At 39.5% G+C, this 19,768-nt stretch overlaps 1 protein-coding gene across 1 annotated transcript in view; it reads right to left on the reverse strand.

The window, feature by feature from the left end:
* Positions 1–19,768, reverse strand: part of LOC109932986 (cadherin-4-like) — a 678,601-nt gene that overhangs the window by 48,035 nt on the left and 610,798 nt on the right. The window contains exons 9-12 of the mRNA XM_048608578.1: positions 16,112–16,297; positions 11,501–11,754; positions 5,274–5,416; positions 2,469–2,702 (exon numbers count right to left, since the gene is read on the reverse strand). Of these exons, the coding sequence (XP_048464535.1) occupies positions 2,469–2,702; positions 5,274–5,416; positions 11,501–11,754; positions 16,112–16,297 (817 nt within the window). The remainder of the gene's footprint in view (positions 1–2,468; positions 2,703–5,273; positions 5,417–11,500; positions 11,755–16,111; positions 16,298–19,768) is intronic.

A 19,768-nucleotide genomic window follows, 5' to 3' on the forward strand; every position in this document is an offset into this window, starting at 1 on the left:
ATCCAGCTCTACACCTTGTTATCTTAGACAATCATGGTTTGTTTTTGCTTGAACATTGAAGGATGAGTGGCAACCTGATAGATGTTTACAATCTTATGAGAGGCGTGGATAGAATGGAAAGTCAAGAGGGTATGGATACCAATTACATGGAGACATAGGTTTAATGTAAAAGGGGGTAGCTTTAAAGGAAGTGTGAGAGGCAAGTTTTTTTTACACCGAAGGTGGTAAACATTGGAATGCGCTGCTAGAGGTGGCAGTGGTAGCAATGTTTAAAAAGAACCTTGACAGATATATGATAGGTAGGGAACAGAGGGATATGGACTGTGAAGAGACGGGAAGTTTTTAAGTTTAGAAAGGCATCATGTGTCAACACAGTCTTGGTAAGCCTGTTCCTGTGCTGTACCATTCTTTGTTCAACATCATGGGCGGCATGGTGGCTCAGTGGTTAGCACTGCTACCTCACAGCACCAGGGACCCAGGTTCAATTCCTCCCTCGGGCAACTGTCTGTGTGGAGTTTGCACATTCTCCCTGTGTCTGCTTGGGTTTCCTCCGGGTGGTCTGGTTTCCTCCCACAGTCCAAAGATGTGCAGGCTAGGTGGATTGGCCATGCTAAATTGCCCATAGTGTTCAGGCATGTGTAGATTAGATGGGTTATTAGGGGAATGGGTCTGGGTGGGAAGCTCTGAGGGTTAGTTATGGACTTATTGGGCTGAAGGGCCTGTTTCCACACTGTAGGGATTCTATGATCAATACAAATATAAGTTGTGAATTGAACATTTTCATTTACACTGGAGAGGTGATTTACACTTCAACCCTTTCACTCACAAATTCTATGTATTGTTTTCGTTGCTCTATGACTAAGTATAACTCTAAATCTTCCTGTTCAACAACATCAATTTTTTTTGTAAAAGATCCCTACAGTGTGGAAGCAGGCCATTCAGCCCATCAGGTCCACACTGATGCTCCAAAGAACATCCCTTCCTGACCCATCCCCTACCCCATCCCTATTTTTGCCACACTGGACAGTATTCACAATTTAGCATAGCCAATCTACCTAACCTGCACACCTTTGGACTGTGGGAGGAAACCGGAGCACCCGGAGGAAACCCAGGTAGACACAGGGGGAATGTGCAAACTCCACACAGGCAGTGACCCAAGGCTGGAATCGAACCCGGGTCTCTGGCACTGTGACACACCAGTGCTAACCACTGAACCAGTGTGCTGCCCTTCTGTTTCCACATCTATCATATGCATATTCAAGAATTTCCAGACACATGAACTAGCCTTAGATCTACCATGGTCTTTGGCAGTGAAGTATCACTGCTCCCCATACACCTCTATGCCATCTGGATATAACCAACTTCCAGAGGTACAGCACCCTGACTGTAAATGTGGGCATTTAAGTGGTTTGTGGCTAGTGGCAACATTACCATTCACATTTCTGAGTTTGGCTGCTATTGCCTGGATTCCACTGAAGCCTATTAGATCTCCACTGTTATTTTTGCAAAAACGTAGTTTATTCATGAGTTATCTACAAGTAAATACAAGTCCCAAACAATTCATTACAGCCATTGTAGAAAATACAGTGGAACTCTGAATTCCTCATTAGAGCTTCAATCCACTTTCAATGTAAAAAACTATTTCCTAAACATGAAAGGTTACTGTGTACATTCCCACTAAGGTGACAAGGATATCTCGAAACTTAATAGACCCTCGTTACATTTTGGCAGAAAGCCTTTAGACTACACCCTTTCTCTACTGCATCTTTGTGGCACTTACCCAAGTCTCAGCATACAGTGCTCCCCTGTTGGATCTCAGGAAAAGAACTTCCTTGCAATTTACAGCATTATCTTCCTCATTGCAGACTTCCTTTTCCATCAGTTAAAAAATCTTGACCTGGGTTTCGCAGTAGGGTTATAACTCACTCAGAGATAGTAAGCACTGCTGCTGCTGGAGTCAGAGAGAACACAGTGTGGAGCTGAAGGAGCACAGCAGACCAGGCAGCCTGAGAGGAGCAGGAAAGTTAACATTTCGGGTTGGGACCCTTCTTCAGAAAGGGTCTGGCCTGGCCTGCTGTGCTCCTCCAGCTCCACACCATGTTTTCTCTGACTCCAGCATCAGCAGTTCTTACTATCTCTTATCTGAGTTTCATTGTTCTTACAGAAGATTCTCTGAAGTTGATTTCTAAATTCATGCCATACCCCAGGGAAAGTGGGAGTTTTTACTGGGAAATATATCACTGTCATGCAGCCATTTGCAGAGGTTAATGAGGAGGGGCATGGAATTGAAAGTGTTACAAGGCTGTATCACAACTAACACCAAGTTATATTTTAACTTTTAATTTGTGTGGGTATTTTTGTTTTGACCAATGGAGTTGAAATTTATGTTATTCTATTAGCATGTCAGTACCATCAGAACTTAATGGCATATCATCTAATTTGGAAGTGCTGTTAAAGTCTCATCTTACCAGTTAAACGGGTGATCGTCCAGTTTCTCTTGACGCCGGATGGCTTATTAGTCAGTTCAAACACAAAGGGGCCTGTATTTGGATCTCTATCAGCATCGCCTGCTGTGATGTTGATTGCATTTGGATTAGGCTTTTCACAAATCTGGGCCTCTTTAGGAATCAGCTCAGGTGCATTATCATTAACATCAATGAGGTAAATCTGAATGGTACCGGTGCCACTTGATGCAGGGTTGCCTGTAGGAAGACAATTCACAGTTGGTTCACAGTGATGCACCTCTTAAGGCACTTAGATTGCTATTTGGATAATTCTGCAATATCACACATAATGTTTAATACAAAATGAGCTCTTTCATAATGTCCTTACATGTTATAAAATGTATCAATGGTGTTAAACTAGCATTGTCCACACCAAGGGAATGTTCAAATCAAAAGTCTATCACTCCATCTGTGAAAAAAATTCAACTTCACAAGGCTGCAGTAATAGTGCAAATGGGCTGAAATACAGTACATCAGAGCTGCGTGGAGGAGGAATCTTTTTCCATACTGCTTCTGTTCAGCTTGGCCTTGACACCCTGGATACATCCCAAATTTGGTTTTGGCTTTGCACCAACAATAAGAGTGTAATCATAATTTCTGTGAAGATTCACTTAATTTCCTGCTTCCTTATATCAATGATAAAGCTGCAGCATAAACACACACTGATTGTGAAGAACGGCTGTTAGTTCCAGTAATGGTAATAGTGCGCTTAAAGAAATGTAGACCCCCCCTCTAGAAACAGCGTAAATTCATATCACTTTCCGAATGGCATGGAGAGGAGGTTTGGCTATTTATATAGATTTTATCAGTACGCAGTCATTGTTTGTGGGTTTTTCTTCTTCATGCTGCTTTTTCGGATCAGGCTTAATAAATCTAAGGTTATTGGTTCCTCCAAATCAAGTACACCATGAAATTCAATTGGTCCACATTTCATTATATTTTATTCCACTGGATTTGGCTGTTGGACTAACATAAGAATCCCAGAGCATGGTAGCCTCTTACTCATATTGCTTAAATTACAATGAAGCAGCATACATTACACACTCTAATATCAGATTAGCAAAAGCAAAGAACAGCTAAATAAATTGCTTGATTTACTCCAAGTATTCAAAGTCAAAACTGATGGGTATTTAAAATAAAGCTTTTCAACTAGAAAAGCTCTAAATAGATCTGTCAAATATATTAATTTAACTGTTATTGGTGAGACTGGGTTAAAAGCAAATGTCAAGTATGACATGTATAGATGAATGAGCAAAAGAGTATCAGATCAAATCAGATCACATCACATCAGGGGCTAAACCAGGCTCAAGAAACAATGGTCTGTGAATCTGAAAATGTACATGTGCAGGCTTTATCAGAGATTTTGCTTGTTCAAAATACGAGTGTGTCTTATTTCAAACAACCCAACTGATGCATATCCGTTGTAAGATGAGAGGAACGTGGTCAAAAGGATCTTCAGTGGGATAATTTTTAGATAAATCTTTAAATTGGAAGGAGTTTCATTATGAGAGTTTCCATATGTTTAGCAAATATAAAAGGTGCAGCAGCCTGTAAATAATGTGCAATATGAGCAAGAGGCTACCATGCTCTGGGATTCTTATGTTAGCCCAACAGCCAAATCCGATGGAATAAAATATAGTGAAACGTGAACCAATTAAATTTCATGGTGTACTTGTAAAAATCTGTTTATAAAAACTACTTTTACAATTTTTCGAGAAGACCAATCATACGAACTGAAGGAACAAAGATAAACCTCATTATAAGATTCTTATGACCGGCAAGGACACAGTTTCTTCCTGTTTCAATGAAATAACTTGGATGCTTCCCAAATTTTTAATTAAAGTACTCTCCTTTTATCCAATACTGGTACAGTTCTCCCCACCAATATTGACCAACTTTGCTAAAGAGCCTATGCACTAGTTTTTAAAAGAAGTGAACAGGGAGGAAATTATTTGAGCAGCATGGCGGCTCAGTGGTTGGCATACTGCCTCACTGCACCAGGGACCCAGGTTCAATTCCAGCTTCGGGTGACTATCTGTGTTGCACATTCTCCCCGTGTCTGCATGGGTTTCCTCCGGGTGCTCCGGTTTCCTCCCACAAAGATGTGCAGGTTAGGTGCATTGGCCATGCTAAATTGCCCGTAGTGTTCTGGGAAGTGTAAGTTAGGTGGATTAGCCATGGAAAAGGAAGGGTCACAGGGATAGGGTAGGGGGGGTGAATCTGAATGGGATGCTCTTCGGAGAGACGGTGTGGACTTGTTGGGTTGAATGGCCTGTTTCCACACTGTAGGCATCCTATGATCATTTCTTCACTGTTGCCTTGAAAGTCAAATGACATATTTGGACATTAAGCTCCAATACTAAGAGCCACCTGAAAAATTACTTGATTGGACGTTGAAATTTTAACCATTGATGAAATTCAAACCCACAATCCTAGTCCACATAAAGTACAGTAGAAGCTATTACAGGGAATTAATGATATACAACTTAAAATGGTCGATACAAGGAGCAGTGAGATGAAAATAATCTTACATTTTACTTTGACTCCCCAAACTCCTCACTCCAATGCACACAATATCTAATTAAAGGTACTCTTTTCCTTTTAGGACATTTAGTTAGCAAGATATTTTACAACATTATTCTGTTTGTGAGGCAGTTGAAAGAAATAAAGATTTTTGACTCAAAAGGTGCAAAATGATGGGTTATCATCAGATTGATATATTATTTTACAGTCTTCCACTGGAAGGAACAGCATGAAACCAAGACCTACCATTGTCAGCTGCCAGGAACATTGCTTCATATACATTATCTTTAACAAAGATTGACTCTCTGTCCAGGACTGCTGTGGTTGTGATCTGACCAGTTGTGGCATTAATGTTCAGCCAGTTTGCAGGATCTGACAGTTCAGAATATCTTAAAAAAGCAACAAATATTAATAGAAAAGTTAACTACTTAGGCAGACAATTATAGAGTAAGTTAAATACATATGAAAGCAACAACTTTATAAGCACAATTGTACAACAAATGATAAACAATGCAATGCATTTGAACCTATTAGTGAAGGTGGTCTTAATGCAACATCAAATGCTTCTAATTGGAATAGCGTGAAAACACATCTAACACCTTGCAATTTAGTTCATTTGTTTTTTACTGGCTTTGGGGAGACCTATTTCCAAGAAGTGAGAATACTATGTAAATAGTTAATTTGATGTCAGGTACATCCTGCATGCCTTTACCTAGTTTTGGACATTATTGAAGACCACCCCTTTAAAGTGGAGGTTTAGAGTCATTAAGCAATGCTGACCATTTGTAGGGTAACTTCTTAACTGTTTTTCATATCTTTATTTGCTTTTTAGTGCCCTTTAGGTTTCCATGAGGTACTGTTCTAATGTCTTTTGGTCCTTGGCACCATTAGCAGGACCAAGGGGGTTCCCAATAAAAATACACCTACTTCCTAATAAAGGGGACCAAGGAATACTAACCTAATCAGATGAGAGGTGTTCTGCATTTACCTCTTGTACCCATATGCCTGGTTCTGCCTGTATACATGCACATAACTTGGCTATTTTTTTTCAGTGATGCGAAGTTTCTTAGCCCTAAGGGAAGCCGAGGGAGCATCACTGAAACATGTGAATGTCTCAATTACTGTTACTTTGGACCTGTTCTCAGAAGCATCCAAATCAAAGTGAGGGTAATTTTCATATTTGTCAGAGGTAGAAAATTGACATTTGATTGGGTGTCCCCATTCTGTACCCTGCCTGATCTTCTTTTATAGTCTCCTTATCAGTATTCTTCAAATATGAAAAATGCTCAGAAACTATGTCTCCAGTGTTTGTGGGACTGCTTGTTTGACAATGAGGAGTGAATGAGAAGGAATTAAGAATGGAAAACCTGCAAGTACAGGTTTCCCATCTGTTTGACAGCCAGCTAGTTGACAGGCTGTACATCTGTTAAGTGGGGAAGCCCGCAGCACCAGGATTCAGTGTTCCACTCCTACCAATAATGAAAATTATCTCTAGTATGTAATGTTTTAGTAACAATGTGTGAAAGAATACATTACAGAGCAATCATTAAACAACTGGATGAGGACTCCACCTTCTGCATCTTGGAGTTAGTTTCTTGTTCTTCATTTTAGCCTGTCACATCTTAACTCAGAAGGCTAAAAGGTGAGTTGGCTACAGCAAAACATTGAGGAGAAGTGATCGTCTATTGCTGGAAAGAGTAACCGGGAAGGGAGAATTAGGGTATTATGCAACCCCTGGTGCTTTTACATCAGCTTGGATTTTTTTCAGAGCTGAAGTTGCTCTGCATATTTTTAGTAGCTCTGTAGAAAATCTTTGAGTCCTAGGGGATAGTTTCAAACCCTGAAAGCTAGTGACTTTCAATTCAGTGAAGTATTAAATGTAAATCTCAAATTCTAACCAAACCATCCTATTTCTGGTTTTAATGGAAGTTGGATGAAGGGTGCTGACTGATCGACTTGGTGGAATCAAATGGGTTATTGAAACCTTTTAAGGAGGTTGTGTGTTTTCATCGTAAATGGTTCCCTCTTCTTCTGCCTTCAAAACTATCACATTGCTATCTTTCTTCACTTCTGATGAAACGTTATCTTTCTGAAATGTTAATTGTTACTCTCCATAGGTACTTCCTGACCTGCTGACATTTTCTGCAGCACTTCTATTCATATTTCTGGGGTAAATGGAGGTGGGAAGGGTTGGATTGGACTGGATCCATATGGTTAATATCTCTACAACACTGTGGGTTTGAAGGAGGAAAAGCGTTTCATCCTAGCAAACATTCTTATTTGTAAACACCTCACTTCCCAAACTATGAATGGACACCACCTGAACCACCAACACCTTCTCATCATGATCTATCCACAATACCAAGACTTAACCCAGACCACAATGTTCCTACTATGATCTCTTTCTACTAAAATAAACCCATGCATCCTGCCATCAACCACAATCTCTCTAAGCCTCTTGATCTGTCTTGATGGTCCTGGTGCTACAGGCTTCCCCACCTAACAGATGTACAGCCTGTCAACTAGCTGGCTGTCAAACAGATGGGAAACCTGTACTTGCAGGTTTTCCATTCTTAATTCCTTCTCATTCACTCACTCTGAAACAAGCAGTCCCATGAACACTGGAGACATAGTTTCTGAGCATCTTTCATATTTGAAGATTGATACTGGCCTGAGAACAAGCTTTCAGGTCAATTATTAGTTATGTACCATGGATTTTTTTAAAATGTAGATCGAAACAAATTTTTTAGAAGTGCTCTATCTTTACAAAATTTATTAGTTCCTACTTTGATCACAAGACGGTGTTCTGTATGGCAACCAGACCAAAACATTTTAGGGAGAATTTTAACTGTCCCTTCAACTCCAGACTCCCTTTTTCCCTGCCCTGCAGAAAGCTGGAGGAATATAAACAATATACAATAAGTGTTTCCTCTCCAATTAGAATTATAAGATTGTTTCTTTGCAGACTGAGGAGCAAATTAAAGATGCAATATTATAATATGCTATTTTAACTTCCCATCAAGGGCAGAACATACTGCAGACACTTATTTTAAATCCTGTTACCAGCAGAGACCCTATAAAGATGCATGTATAGTTACTTTTGCAGAACTTAGAGGAGTAAGTTCCACAAAGGCAGCTTGTAAAATTATTGTCCTGCACACATCTCTCCACTGACCAACCTCTCACTGTGAAACCCATCAAATCTGCCACAATTTATCTTTGAGTTAACATATAACCTCAACCTTAAAAGTTCCTAAACCTGGGAGCTGGGATGTCCAGTACAGGTAGTCAGCTTGCCAGCGTGAGGTTAATAAGGTTAGACCTTTAAAACATGGAGCGAGCCTCTCAGCACAACCAACAGATGAGTAGAGTCATACATCCCAACAGTTTCCCATCTGTGAGGAATAAGATTACTAAAAGAGTGGCCAATTTCTATCTCCTTAAATGGGGCATAAAGGAGCACTAACTATAGGTATTCAGAAATAGATCTCCGAGTAAAGTGGAGGTGCTGCCAAATGAGACCATGGACTGCATGAGTTTAGACAGTAATTAATTTTTAGGAATATAACCTTTGGGAGAAACACATTCAGGGTCATTAAATATTAAAAGAAAATAGATACACATGAAGTAGTAATATGTTGTGCAGAGAGGAAATATTCAAACAGGCAGACAGGCTCATCCAGGTCATAAACTGATGTTATGCAGTCATGTTTTAAAGTCTTATTGCTTTCAAGATAAAACAATTTACTGGTCACTCTGAACAGAGTTTCCAGCATATCTGGCTTTAAAACAATTGCAATGTCTGATGATGTGATAGTTTTTTCACTGAATTCAGTGTTACACTTAAGGAGAAGATAGACAAAGGCATAAGTTATAATTTTTTTAAAATGATTTACACAGTAAATCCGTGCAAGCATCCTTTTTGTCATTATCTAACGTTTTTATAAAAACATGGTTATGAAAGTTGAAAAAAAATGCATCCAGATTCCTGCAAATTTTTTTTGTTAACTCATATCAGTGCAATCAAAACAGTGCAAGTAAACCTGCCAGCTTTGTTGTAGATCAACTTAGACTTGATAAAAGGATAACAACCACCAGGCAGTATTTTTAAAACATGAGTAAATCAGCACATGCTGGAAATGCATAGCAGGACCATTACCAATTAAACCGTATACAAAAACTTACCCTTTGTCTTTACAAATGTTGATGGACCTGCTTTATATACTTCTATAAATTTCAGTTATTTAAGACTTCTAGCATATTGTTTAATTTTATTATCACAGTCAAGCTTATACTTTAAATAAATCCCTCCATTGATTCAGTGTAGATCTTAAACCAAAAGCAATAATGTACAGGTCTTATCTAATATCGGAGAGTAGCAGCCCAATGTAATTTCGAGCATGAGGCATTAATTCCCTAGTGTGAACTTGGCAAAGTTTTTTTTATTGCATTTTTTAAAAAAAAGTAGCAGCTTTTATTAGACAGATATTCATCTACATACATTTGTCTAGTTTAACATCAGAACAAATTGCTTTTTATAACTTCGTATTTAAGATATTACTGATTTACTAAGCATAGTGAACCAACCTCAACCTATAAAGAATTTCATTGAGGGAAGCAGCTGCTAAATTTGCTGTTTCTACGTTCAGGGAGTGATTCAGCTCAAATTCTGAAATTTTGTGTGTACCTTTACTCAAGAAATTAAAAAAGACATAAGACGAGTGACTTGCAGAAAAATACTGCGAAGAGACACAAAATTGAAGTCAGTTGGAAGCTGGATTGTTTGAGCAACTAAAATGTATTGAGATTTGGCATAAATGAAGTTGCTGTGAAGCAGAAACTTCAATTAACAAATTGATTTCCAGATCCTTATCATTATTTAAGTCCTTCTATGTCCTTACTGAACTATATTCAGCTAATCTCCTTCAACCATGTATCCTAACCCTCATCTTCTATTTCCCTGACTTTGGACTACTGCTTGTACCACTTCATAGCACCATCAGAGCCCAGTCTTTCATGAACTGCACGCGCAGATGCTGGAATTTGTTTCCTAAACCATTCTGTCTTACTGTCCCTCTTCCTCTTGCAGGCGTCTATGAAGTTTCTACCACTTGAAACATGCCTTAATATCGTCTTCCTCCTTATTTTGAAGAAAATTTTCTCAATTCTTGCTCAGTATCCACCACCTCCCCATGTAAAGCATTCAGATCCATGTTCACGCATGGAACACCAATAACCGCTCATGAGTGTTGGAACAAAATAGCCAGATACCTAGAGAAAGGCCAAAAGAATGGCATTTTCCATGATTGGAGAACCAAATAGTGCCAAATGCTAACTAGCAGTGTAAGTAACACTTCAAAAGCTACTGATTGGCAGAGAGGTGGCACCATGCATAGTGTGTCGACGTACTATGGCATGTAATGGTGCAATGCAAGTTAAACCATGTGGTCTAACTTAGGGATTCCAATATCTGTTGGGAGTGACCTTGAAATGCCAAAAACAAAATTGAATTTGCATGGATAAAATGTGCCTCAATTTTAAAAGAAGTTTCATGCTCTTACGTGTTGGTTAAATGACATTATTACCAGAAGGTGCATGTCCTGTTGGTCAGCAATTAGTGAGCAGGGTTTTATAGAAGAGAGGAGGGGAACTTTATATCTGGGAAAATATAAACTCTTGAGTGATGTTGAACTAGAAAAGAAGTTAAAATACAAAAAAGTTGTTCAACTTTTATAGTGAGCTAAAAGACTTCAATAACTAAAATTAAGTAAGCACGTGAATGCTTCATTGTCATTTGAATGTTACTTCTTTTTGTTAATGTACACAATATTATTTTACTCAATTTTTCTTCTGCCTAATTCTCTGCCCTTTTTAGTTCTCTTGAAGATTATGACCCTTGCTCGAGACCAATTTCATTGACATTGGGCACACCAGACAGTCAGCATCAAATCTTCCCATTTTCAAAGGGAGGTAAGTGTCTAACAAAGGTGAACAAAACAGTCACAGCTCCCATCACTTGAAGGCTTTAAGACCCATCTTTAGATTATTTTCATTATCAGGTCTACCACTGCAGCAGATCAACCTAATTTAATAATACTACACATATAAATGTCATTGGAATATGGCTATTAGTCTGTGATGCTAACACAGCTAAAGCAGAAGCAGAGGAATGATAATTTGGTTTATCAAAGAATGGGTGATGTTTTGTTAAGTTGCTGATTTCTGGTCTTCAGTGACAGCCAGATTGCACTTGCTCTTTGCACAGGATGTGGTCGACTTTAGTATTGTGCCATTTTGTAGCAAACCAGTGAACCATAGGAACTCAAAAAAATTGGCAGTGTTGTAAAATTAGCTGGTCCTTCGCTATCACTCATTTACACACTTGCACAAAATCAAAACCAATACCATTATTTTTGGGCATGGGATGGGAAAGAAAAGCTGAATTCTTTTCTTTCTGTTGTTGATCATCTTACCGTACAGCTTGCTGCATAAAGCGGTCAGGATCTTGAGCTGCAAATGTTGTCAGCAGCGTGCCTACAGGCATCTCTTCCTCTTGCCTGATCAGTTTGGGATTTGGAATGAAAAATGGAGCTTCATTGACATCTGTGACAGAGATAGCAACCGTTGCTGTGGAATGGAGTGAAGACTGAATTCCAGCTGCTAGAGGTGCTTGATTCATTACCACCACGGTCAGCACAAAGGCCCTGTTAATTTCATAATCCACTGGCTGAAAAACAGAAAAGCCAATATTTTGGATTAAGTATCTAAAAGCCAACATAAACAATGACAGAAAGGGCAAACAAATCATGCTCCATTCACCCTGGCAATAAAAACATTGGAAACATTAACAGTGCACTTATGTAGATGAAGCATTCTATTGGGAGTTCAAACACTTTTCAAAACAAAAGCCTTCTTCACTCAATTTTGGTACGATGCCACATAAGTATTATTTATAATTCTCAATTTTGGAGAAACAAGTTTCAGAATTCAAACACTGGTCTCTCCATGTCTTGTCACTGGATGAAGTCAGAAGTCTCATGACACCAGGTTATAGTCCAATAGGTTTATCTGGAATCACAGAAACTTTCGGAGCACAGCCCCTTCATCAGGTGCAGTGAGAGAGCAGAGCACACAGACAGAGAGTTTATAGGCAGAGAGATCAAGAAGTATGTATTGAAAAACATGGCAGACCGTCTCCATGGAAACAACCACATGCACATGGTTGCTCGTTCACTCACTTGCTCGCTCATTCACTCACACCTCCACATATACACAAGTTTCCACTCTGAGCAGATCACAGGTACCATATGAAGAAGAGAAAGATAATCCAAGTGAGCTGTCTCTCATAAAATTGATACTCAAAAATTGTATGTCATTTACAAATTCAAAGGTTTTAAATCCCCCAAAATTGACATTATATTGTAAAAACAAGCTTCCATTCACTAAGTATAATCAATAGCCATGGCTAATTGTCATAAGAATTTAAATAAAAAAAAATCTCTGACCCTGCTGAGATAAGTGACGTTAGATCTTTTGAAACTCAGCCAAACAGTCATAATGGGCTCAGCTGTAAAATGTTGCAACTAAAGGAAAAGATGACTGTTTATTTTTCCTAAACTACATCAGACTGCTCGACAATCAGTAAAGCTTAGTAGTATTTTCTTTCTTCACAGCTGCAGCCATTTTTCTTTGTTTCTAATGGTCTCAAGATTTAAATAATTTCAGATCACAATGCTTTAACAAACTGTATCTGCCCCTCACTAACATTTATTCATCCTCCAAAAATTCATGAATTTCACACTGTCGCTTAGGCCTTTGGAACCATGGAAATGGGCTCTATTTGAACTCAGCAGGCATTTTAAATTTAGCCATGCTAAATTTGAGTTGACTGCATCTGGATCATGCCCTTTCCCTTCTACCTGTGAGTAAACATGGAATCTAACAATAATGCAGGCACAGCTTCTGATCTGGATTTAACCCACAATTTTTAAAAACCTTTGGATCTCTATGAAAAGCCAGTCCATAGATTTAATTTTTCTGTGGAAATAACTTGTCGTCCATAATCCCTTTTAAACAGCGTAACTTCTGTGATCTGAATTGTAATGTAGCATAAAGTCTTCATCTAAATCTTAATGTATCTACTTTTGCCCATCTAGTGACAATGATATGGAGGTGCCGGTGTTGGACTGGGGTGGACAAAGTCAGAAGTCACATGTCACCAGGTTATAGTCCAACAGGTTTATCTGGAATCACACAAGCTTTTGGAGCGCAGCCCCTTCGTCAGGTGCAGTGAGAGAGAAGAGCACACAGACACAGAGTTTGTACGCAGAGAGATCGAGGACTAAGAGATCAAAAGATCATACAACTGGTATGAGTGGAGCGCCAGATAATAAGTCTCCGCAGGTGACCAAGTGTGTTAGAGGGTGAGTGAAGTGTCGACAGCCAAATAACCATCGAAGTAAAGACCTGTAATCTGAATAAATGAGGCAGAGATAATTACAAAAAATTAAAAATGAGATGGTGCTGGAGACAAACTAAATGACTGTAATAACATGGTAGGTATGAGAGTTACATGCCAAAGGTCTAACCAAATTATTAGGTAATACAAAACAGTACAAACTAATTAAGGTAGAGGGATAATAATTTATCAAGGTGATGGTATCAAAACGGGACGGTAAGGAAGGTTTTATAGCTACAGAACAGTGTGGTGGGGTCATGTAATGCGACAAGAACCCAAGATCATGGTTCAGGCCGTCTCCATGGGTACAGAACTTGGCTATCAGTCTCCGCTCAGCGATTCTGCGTTGTTGTACACCTCAAAGTCCACTTTGGAGGATGCTTACCTGAAGATCAGAGGCTGAATGCCCTTGACCGCGAAGTGTTCTCTGACTGGTAGGGAACATTTCTATCTGATTTTATAACCTTTGATAGACCTGACCAGCTGTCTATGTTACTGTTTCTTTTTTAAAAATTAAATGTTGATCATCAACTCATTATCAACCTTCACCTGAATTTAAATTAAACAATTGTGATTTTGCTTTAGAATAACATAATTCAAAAGGAACTCTTTTCCTAAACTCTAAAGGAAAATTCTCAACAAAGAATCACAAACCATGACAGGGACTGAGATACTGCCAACAAGTAAATAATCATCTACAGATCACTGCAGCAACTCAATTTCCAAGATTTACAGATCTCATCAGGCACAAGAAATGTCGAATTATTTAGCATTCCGGCTAAAAAGAATATGGGACATTCACCATGAAGATGGTGAATCAAAATTTATATCCCACAAATGTTCAGGCCTGATTATATCTGATCAAAAACAATACAGGTTAACCAGGCCAACAAGATGAATGAAGCATCAATTATAACCGCCTGGGGTTTCATGAGTTGTCCTTTATGTGATGTATATATAAAAAGTAGAACTGCCTTTTGATAAGATAAACTGGTTAAAAAAAGGTAGCTCAATGGTATATTATGGGCTGAATTTCTCAGCTTCTGAATGCTGAATCAGTTGGAAAAATAAGAGAAAAGATATTTTCAAAGTTGAGGCAAACACAGCCTGATTTTCCCCCAGTTTGAACAGTGGGACCTTATTGAATGTCTTCTGAAAATCCAAAGAAACCATATCCATTGATTTCCTCTTATCAATTCTGCTAGTTACATCCTTGAAAAAATCCAATGGATTTGTCAAGCATGATTTCAAAAATCCATGTTCACTCTGTCCAATCCTGTCACTGTTTTCCAAGTGCTTGGCTATTAAATCTTTTGTGATTGACATGAGCATTCTCCTTACTATCGATATCAAGCTAACCAGTCTGCAATTCTGACCTCTCTCTACCTCCTTTCTGTAAATACTGGGATTATATTACCTAACCTCCAACCATAGGAACTGTTCCAGAGGCTGGATGACCTTAAAAGATGACCACCAATGCATTCACTTTTACTAGAGCCACTTTCTTAAGTATTCTGGGATGTAGATTATTAGGATATGGGGTTTAGTTGGCTTTTAATCCTTTTAAGCAGGGTGGTTACATCAGAACAGCCTGGCAATGCTAGACAGTGTGAGCAGCTGTGGCTTAGATATAACATCCGGAGTGTGAACACTGCAAGGTCCTGGCACTTGGCTAACAATTCACCACAGCTCAGTGTAAGATCATGCAAGAACAGTGCTGTGGAGGTGTGGTGAACAATTAATGGGGCAGGCGCAATAAAATTGTGTGAGCAAAGTCACTAGAGTTCATGAGGGAATTCCATCATGAAAATGACAGCCAAATTTTGGAAAAAATTCACCTCTGAATTTCTTTGGTTGCATACAAGTATAAACCAAATTAAATGAAAGCAAAATACTGTGTAAGTTTGAAGCCTGAAGATGATGTTTTGAGAATATAGATAGTTGATCTTTTCAATGTTGTTTATATTGTGTGAATATCACATAACAACAGCAGACGTTAACTCTGTTTCCAAACACAGCCTGGAAAAAGTCATCAGGTCTGGCAGCATCTGTGGAGAGAAAAACAGTTAATACTTGAAGTCCGATATGACTCTCCACAGATGCTGCCAGACCTGATGACTTTTTCCAGCCTGTATTTGGAAACAGAGTTAACTTCTGCTGTTGTTATATGATATTCATACAATATAAACAACATTGAAAAGATCAACTATCTATATTCTAAGGTAAATTCAGTGGGCTTAAATTCTCAGTAGGAGTCAAGTGTGACATTGGTGCAGTTAAAGGATAAAATCACAACACAGTAACACAAATTCTCCAAATGATCACGCAAAGCTCACTGTTAAAGCATGAGCTTATATGTTCACAAAAGCTGACATTTGATACATGTAACTCCTACAATGACTGAGGATATACCTGATTGGTGAACTGAAAGGGGTAAGGAGGAGTTATCAATGAACATCACAACCGTGCTGCAGATCCCAGGCTTCCTGTGAGCAATATCGTAGAAGATTCACTAGCATGATAATGTTTGCTGGAGCATTCAATATATATATCCATGATTCTTTCAAAAATAATTATGAATAATTTAAAAAAAACTTCAACAAAGAACACAAAACATACACAGTACCTTTATCACTGTAACGATGCCATCATTGGTGACAGGATCAGTTTTAACAATGAAATGGCCAGCAGGGTCTCCACTGACAATCCGGTACACCGCATTCCAGTTTGAAGTGTGTGGCTGGTCTCGATCTGTGACTGTCAAATTAGCAACAACTGCATCTATTTTATTCTCTTGAACTTCTCCATAAAACTAGGAATAAAAATATGATTCTTTAAAACTGGGCACATCGTTTTGCATTTTTCACAGAATCTCATACGTTCACAATATCCAATGGGTCAAGCATAATTCATCTTTAGCAACTTCAAATAAAAAAAATTAAATAAAACCAATCAATTCCTTTCCAAAATGGGTAATTTATTTGATGAAAGTACCTCCATATGTATACAAGGATCACAATAAACCATTGCGGCTTCCAAATGAAATAATGGTCGAAAGCCTATTTTATATGTAGCAAATTTGGGGAAATTGTAGCATTGTGACAGTGTCAATAGATTTGTAAGCCAAAGACCCAGGCTAATGTTCTAGGGGCATGCATTCAAATCCCACAATGGCAGTTACTGAAATACAAGTTCAATTAATAGGAATAAATCCAGTGACTATGAAACTAGCATCAATTGTAATAAAAAAAAGTCTCATTCAAGAATGTCTTTTAGGGAACGAAAGCTTGCCACTATTACTTGGTCTGGCCTGCACATGACTTAGTAACACAGGAAATGTTGTTGACTCTTAACTGCCCTCTGAAATGGTCTAGCAAGTCACTGATTTTCAGTGGTATTAAGGATGGGCAACAAATGCTGGCCTTACCAACGATGGCCACATTCTGTGAAGAAAATAAATGAAAATCCATGAATAAAATAAAATTACAATGCAATTTAAAGAAGAAATACTATCACCAATAAAGAGGAATACAGTTAGAATTTACTAATTAATGTTCTTAATAATTTAAACAGCTTGTCAAGATACTCTAAACCCTAAATGAACACAGTGCTTAAACATTCATTCAGTGACACGCAGAACAGTGTATTAACAGGGATCTTGTTACAACCAGATGAGAGATGGTGAATTGAGTTCCCTCTTTTAAACCCCCTCAGCTGATTGCAGCAAAGTTTTAAATTTTTTTCAGTACACAACTATATCATACTTCAATTCAAACCATTCCAAGGTTTCCTTGAGCAAAATAAAAAAAAACTTTATTACTTATTATTCCCAAGAAAAATAATAAAACATGACATTATATCTATGTTTATCCCTGAGTTTAAAGTATAAAAAGGAGGGAATATCAAATACAAAAAGTATGATCAAGAATAGCTGTTTAAAAGTCTTAAGAGTCCTTACAGTGTGAAGTTTCAACCTGAGACCACAGTTGTTTAAAGATGCCTTATATCTTGAACAGTGGTGACATGTGTAGATGTACTTGAGTTCTCAGTTAATGGATGTTTCGCTGATTTGTTTTACCACTGGGCACTGATTTTTGAAAGACAAAGAGAAATAGGTGCAGAGAAAGAGAGCAAGTCTTCCAGTTCTACGATTACAAATTTATCGCTTCTCTATTTCTCCTCAAAAGCTGTTGACAGAAAGACATTTCCTTTGTGTATTCCCTTGTTTGGTGCCAGACTACAACAGCACCACCTTTATTGGCCAGTTTGATAAAAAGAAGTTGGGTTTGGACCTAAGACAGCGGAGTGCAGCAATTTCAAAAGGGGACAGGTTAGAGTGGGTGAGAGGAGCAGTAAAATTGAGACAGCCAATGTCACATCAGTAGGTAAGAGGCCAGGAGAAGGGGGTCCAAGTGGAGGGTGAATACTGGAGGCGGGTGAAGGGATCAGTGGAACTCGCCTCCACAGCTATGTTTCTTTCCTCAGTGACTGCCAATGACTCAGACTTACCCCGCATGGATTTCAACTCAACTTTCATTCTTTGTGTTTCAAATCCACTCAGGGTTACAAGTATCTCCAGGACATACAATGTTCCTCGGACTGTGGTCCGTGCCAGCTCCTGTGATACACAGTCAACGCCATGAACCAGTATGTGTGCACACTTAACCCCACCCTGCAGCAATGTCGACTCACCCTCTCTCAAAGCTGTGCTGGTCCCCAGTTTCACTTCATCCTTTGCTTCATCTGTCGCCTCAACAAAATATATTTTCTTTTTCTTAGGGACATCAAGGCACGCAAGCTCTAGCAACTTATGGACTTCAGCATCTGTCCTGCGGCCCATCCCTTAGCACCTACCCCTTTCCAGTCCTCAGATGCCATCACTTTCTGAACCCGAGGCCACTGCCCCCAACCCCAGCCCTTGCCGTGTGTTCACCCCATACCTCCTGACCTTCCTTTCTCTCTGAGGCTGAACGTACTGTGCTCGGCAAAGGACTCAGCTTTATAGCCTCATGCCCCACCTTAATAAATGATGTTGAACTGTTTTTCCACCGCTTCTGTCTCTGTGCTCACTTTTTCAGGCAGGAATCACCTCCCCTCCCCTCACTTCACTGATCCCTTCACCTGCCTCCAGCATTCCCCCTCGACTTCCCCTGGCCTCCTACCTGTCCCCAATCTCTTCATTTAAAACTGCCAACATGGCATCAAGGGTCTCAATTTCTCTGCTCTTCTCACCCACTCTAACCTGTCCCCTTCTGAAACTGCACACTTCGCTCTCTTGGGTCCAACCCTAACTTTGTTATCAAACCAGCCAACAAAGGCGGCGCTGTTGTAGTCTGGTGCACTGATCTTTACCTTGTGGAGGCTCAATGCCAGCTCTCAGACACTTCTTTCTACTGCCCCTGGACCATGACCCCACATCAGAACATCAAGCCATTGTTGCCAGGACTGTCACTGACCTCATTACCTCTGGAGAGCTTCCCCCCATTGCCTGCAACCTAGTAGTCTCCCAACCATGCACAGCCCGCTTCTACCTCCTCCCCAAAATCCACAAACCTGACTGCGCCAGTAAGCCTATTGCATCAGTCTGTTCCTGCCCCGCTGAGCTCATTTCCTTCAATCTTGATTCCACCCTCTCTGCACTTATCCAGTCGTTGCCCACCTACATCCGGGATTTCTCTAATGCCCTCCACTATATTGACAATTTCCAGTTCCCTGGCCTTAACTGTCTCCTGTTCACTATGCATGTCCAATCCCTCTTTACTTCCATTCCCAACCTCGACCAGAGGCCTGAACCCTCCCCATCCACCACCACTCTCCTCCGCTTGGCTGAACTTGTTCTCTCACTGAACAATTTCTCCTTTAATTCATCTCATTTCTGCCAAATCAAAAGAATGGCTATGGGCACCTACATGGGTTCCTCTTTATGGGTATGTGGAACAATCCTTGTTCCTGTCCTACACTAGCCCCTCCCACAACTCTTTTCTTCAATACATTGACGACTGCTTGGGTGTCGCTTCCTGCTCCTGCCTGGCCTTTGAAAAATTTGTTCACTTTGCCTCCAATTTCCACCCCTCTAAGTTTCACATCATCCATTTCCGACCCTTCCCTTCCGTTCCGTTCCTTGACCTTTCTGTCTTCATTTCGGGGAATAAACTGTCCATTGCCATTCACTACAAAGCCACTGTCTCCTATAGCTACCTTCACTACAGCTCTTCACATCCAACATCCTGCAAGGACTCCATCCCATTCTTCCAATTCCTTCGTCTACGTCGCATCTGTTTGG

This window comes from Rhincodon typus, chromosome 19 (assembly GCF_021869965.1).
Source record: "Rhincodon typus isolate 14 chromosome 19, sRhiTyp1.1, whole genome shotgun sequence".
Taxonomy (NCBI): Eukaryota; Metazoa; Chordata; class Chondrichthyes; order Orectolobiformes; family Rhincodontidae; genus Rhincodon; species Rhincodon typus.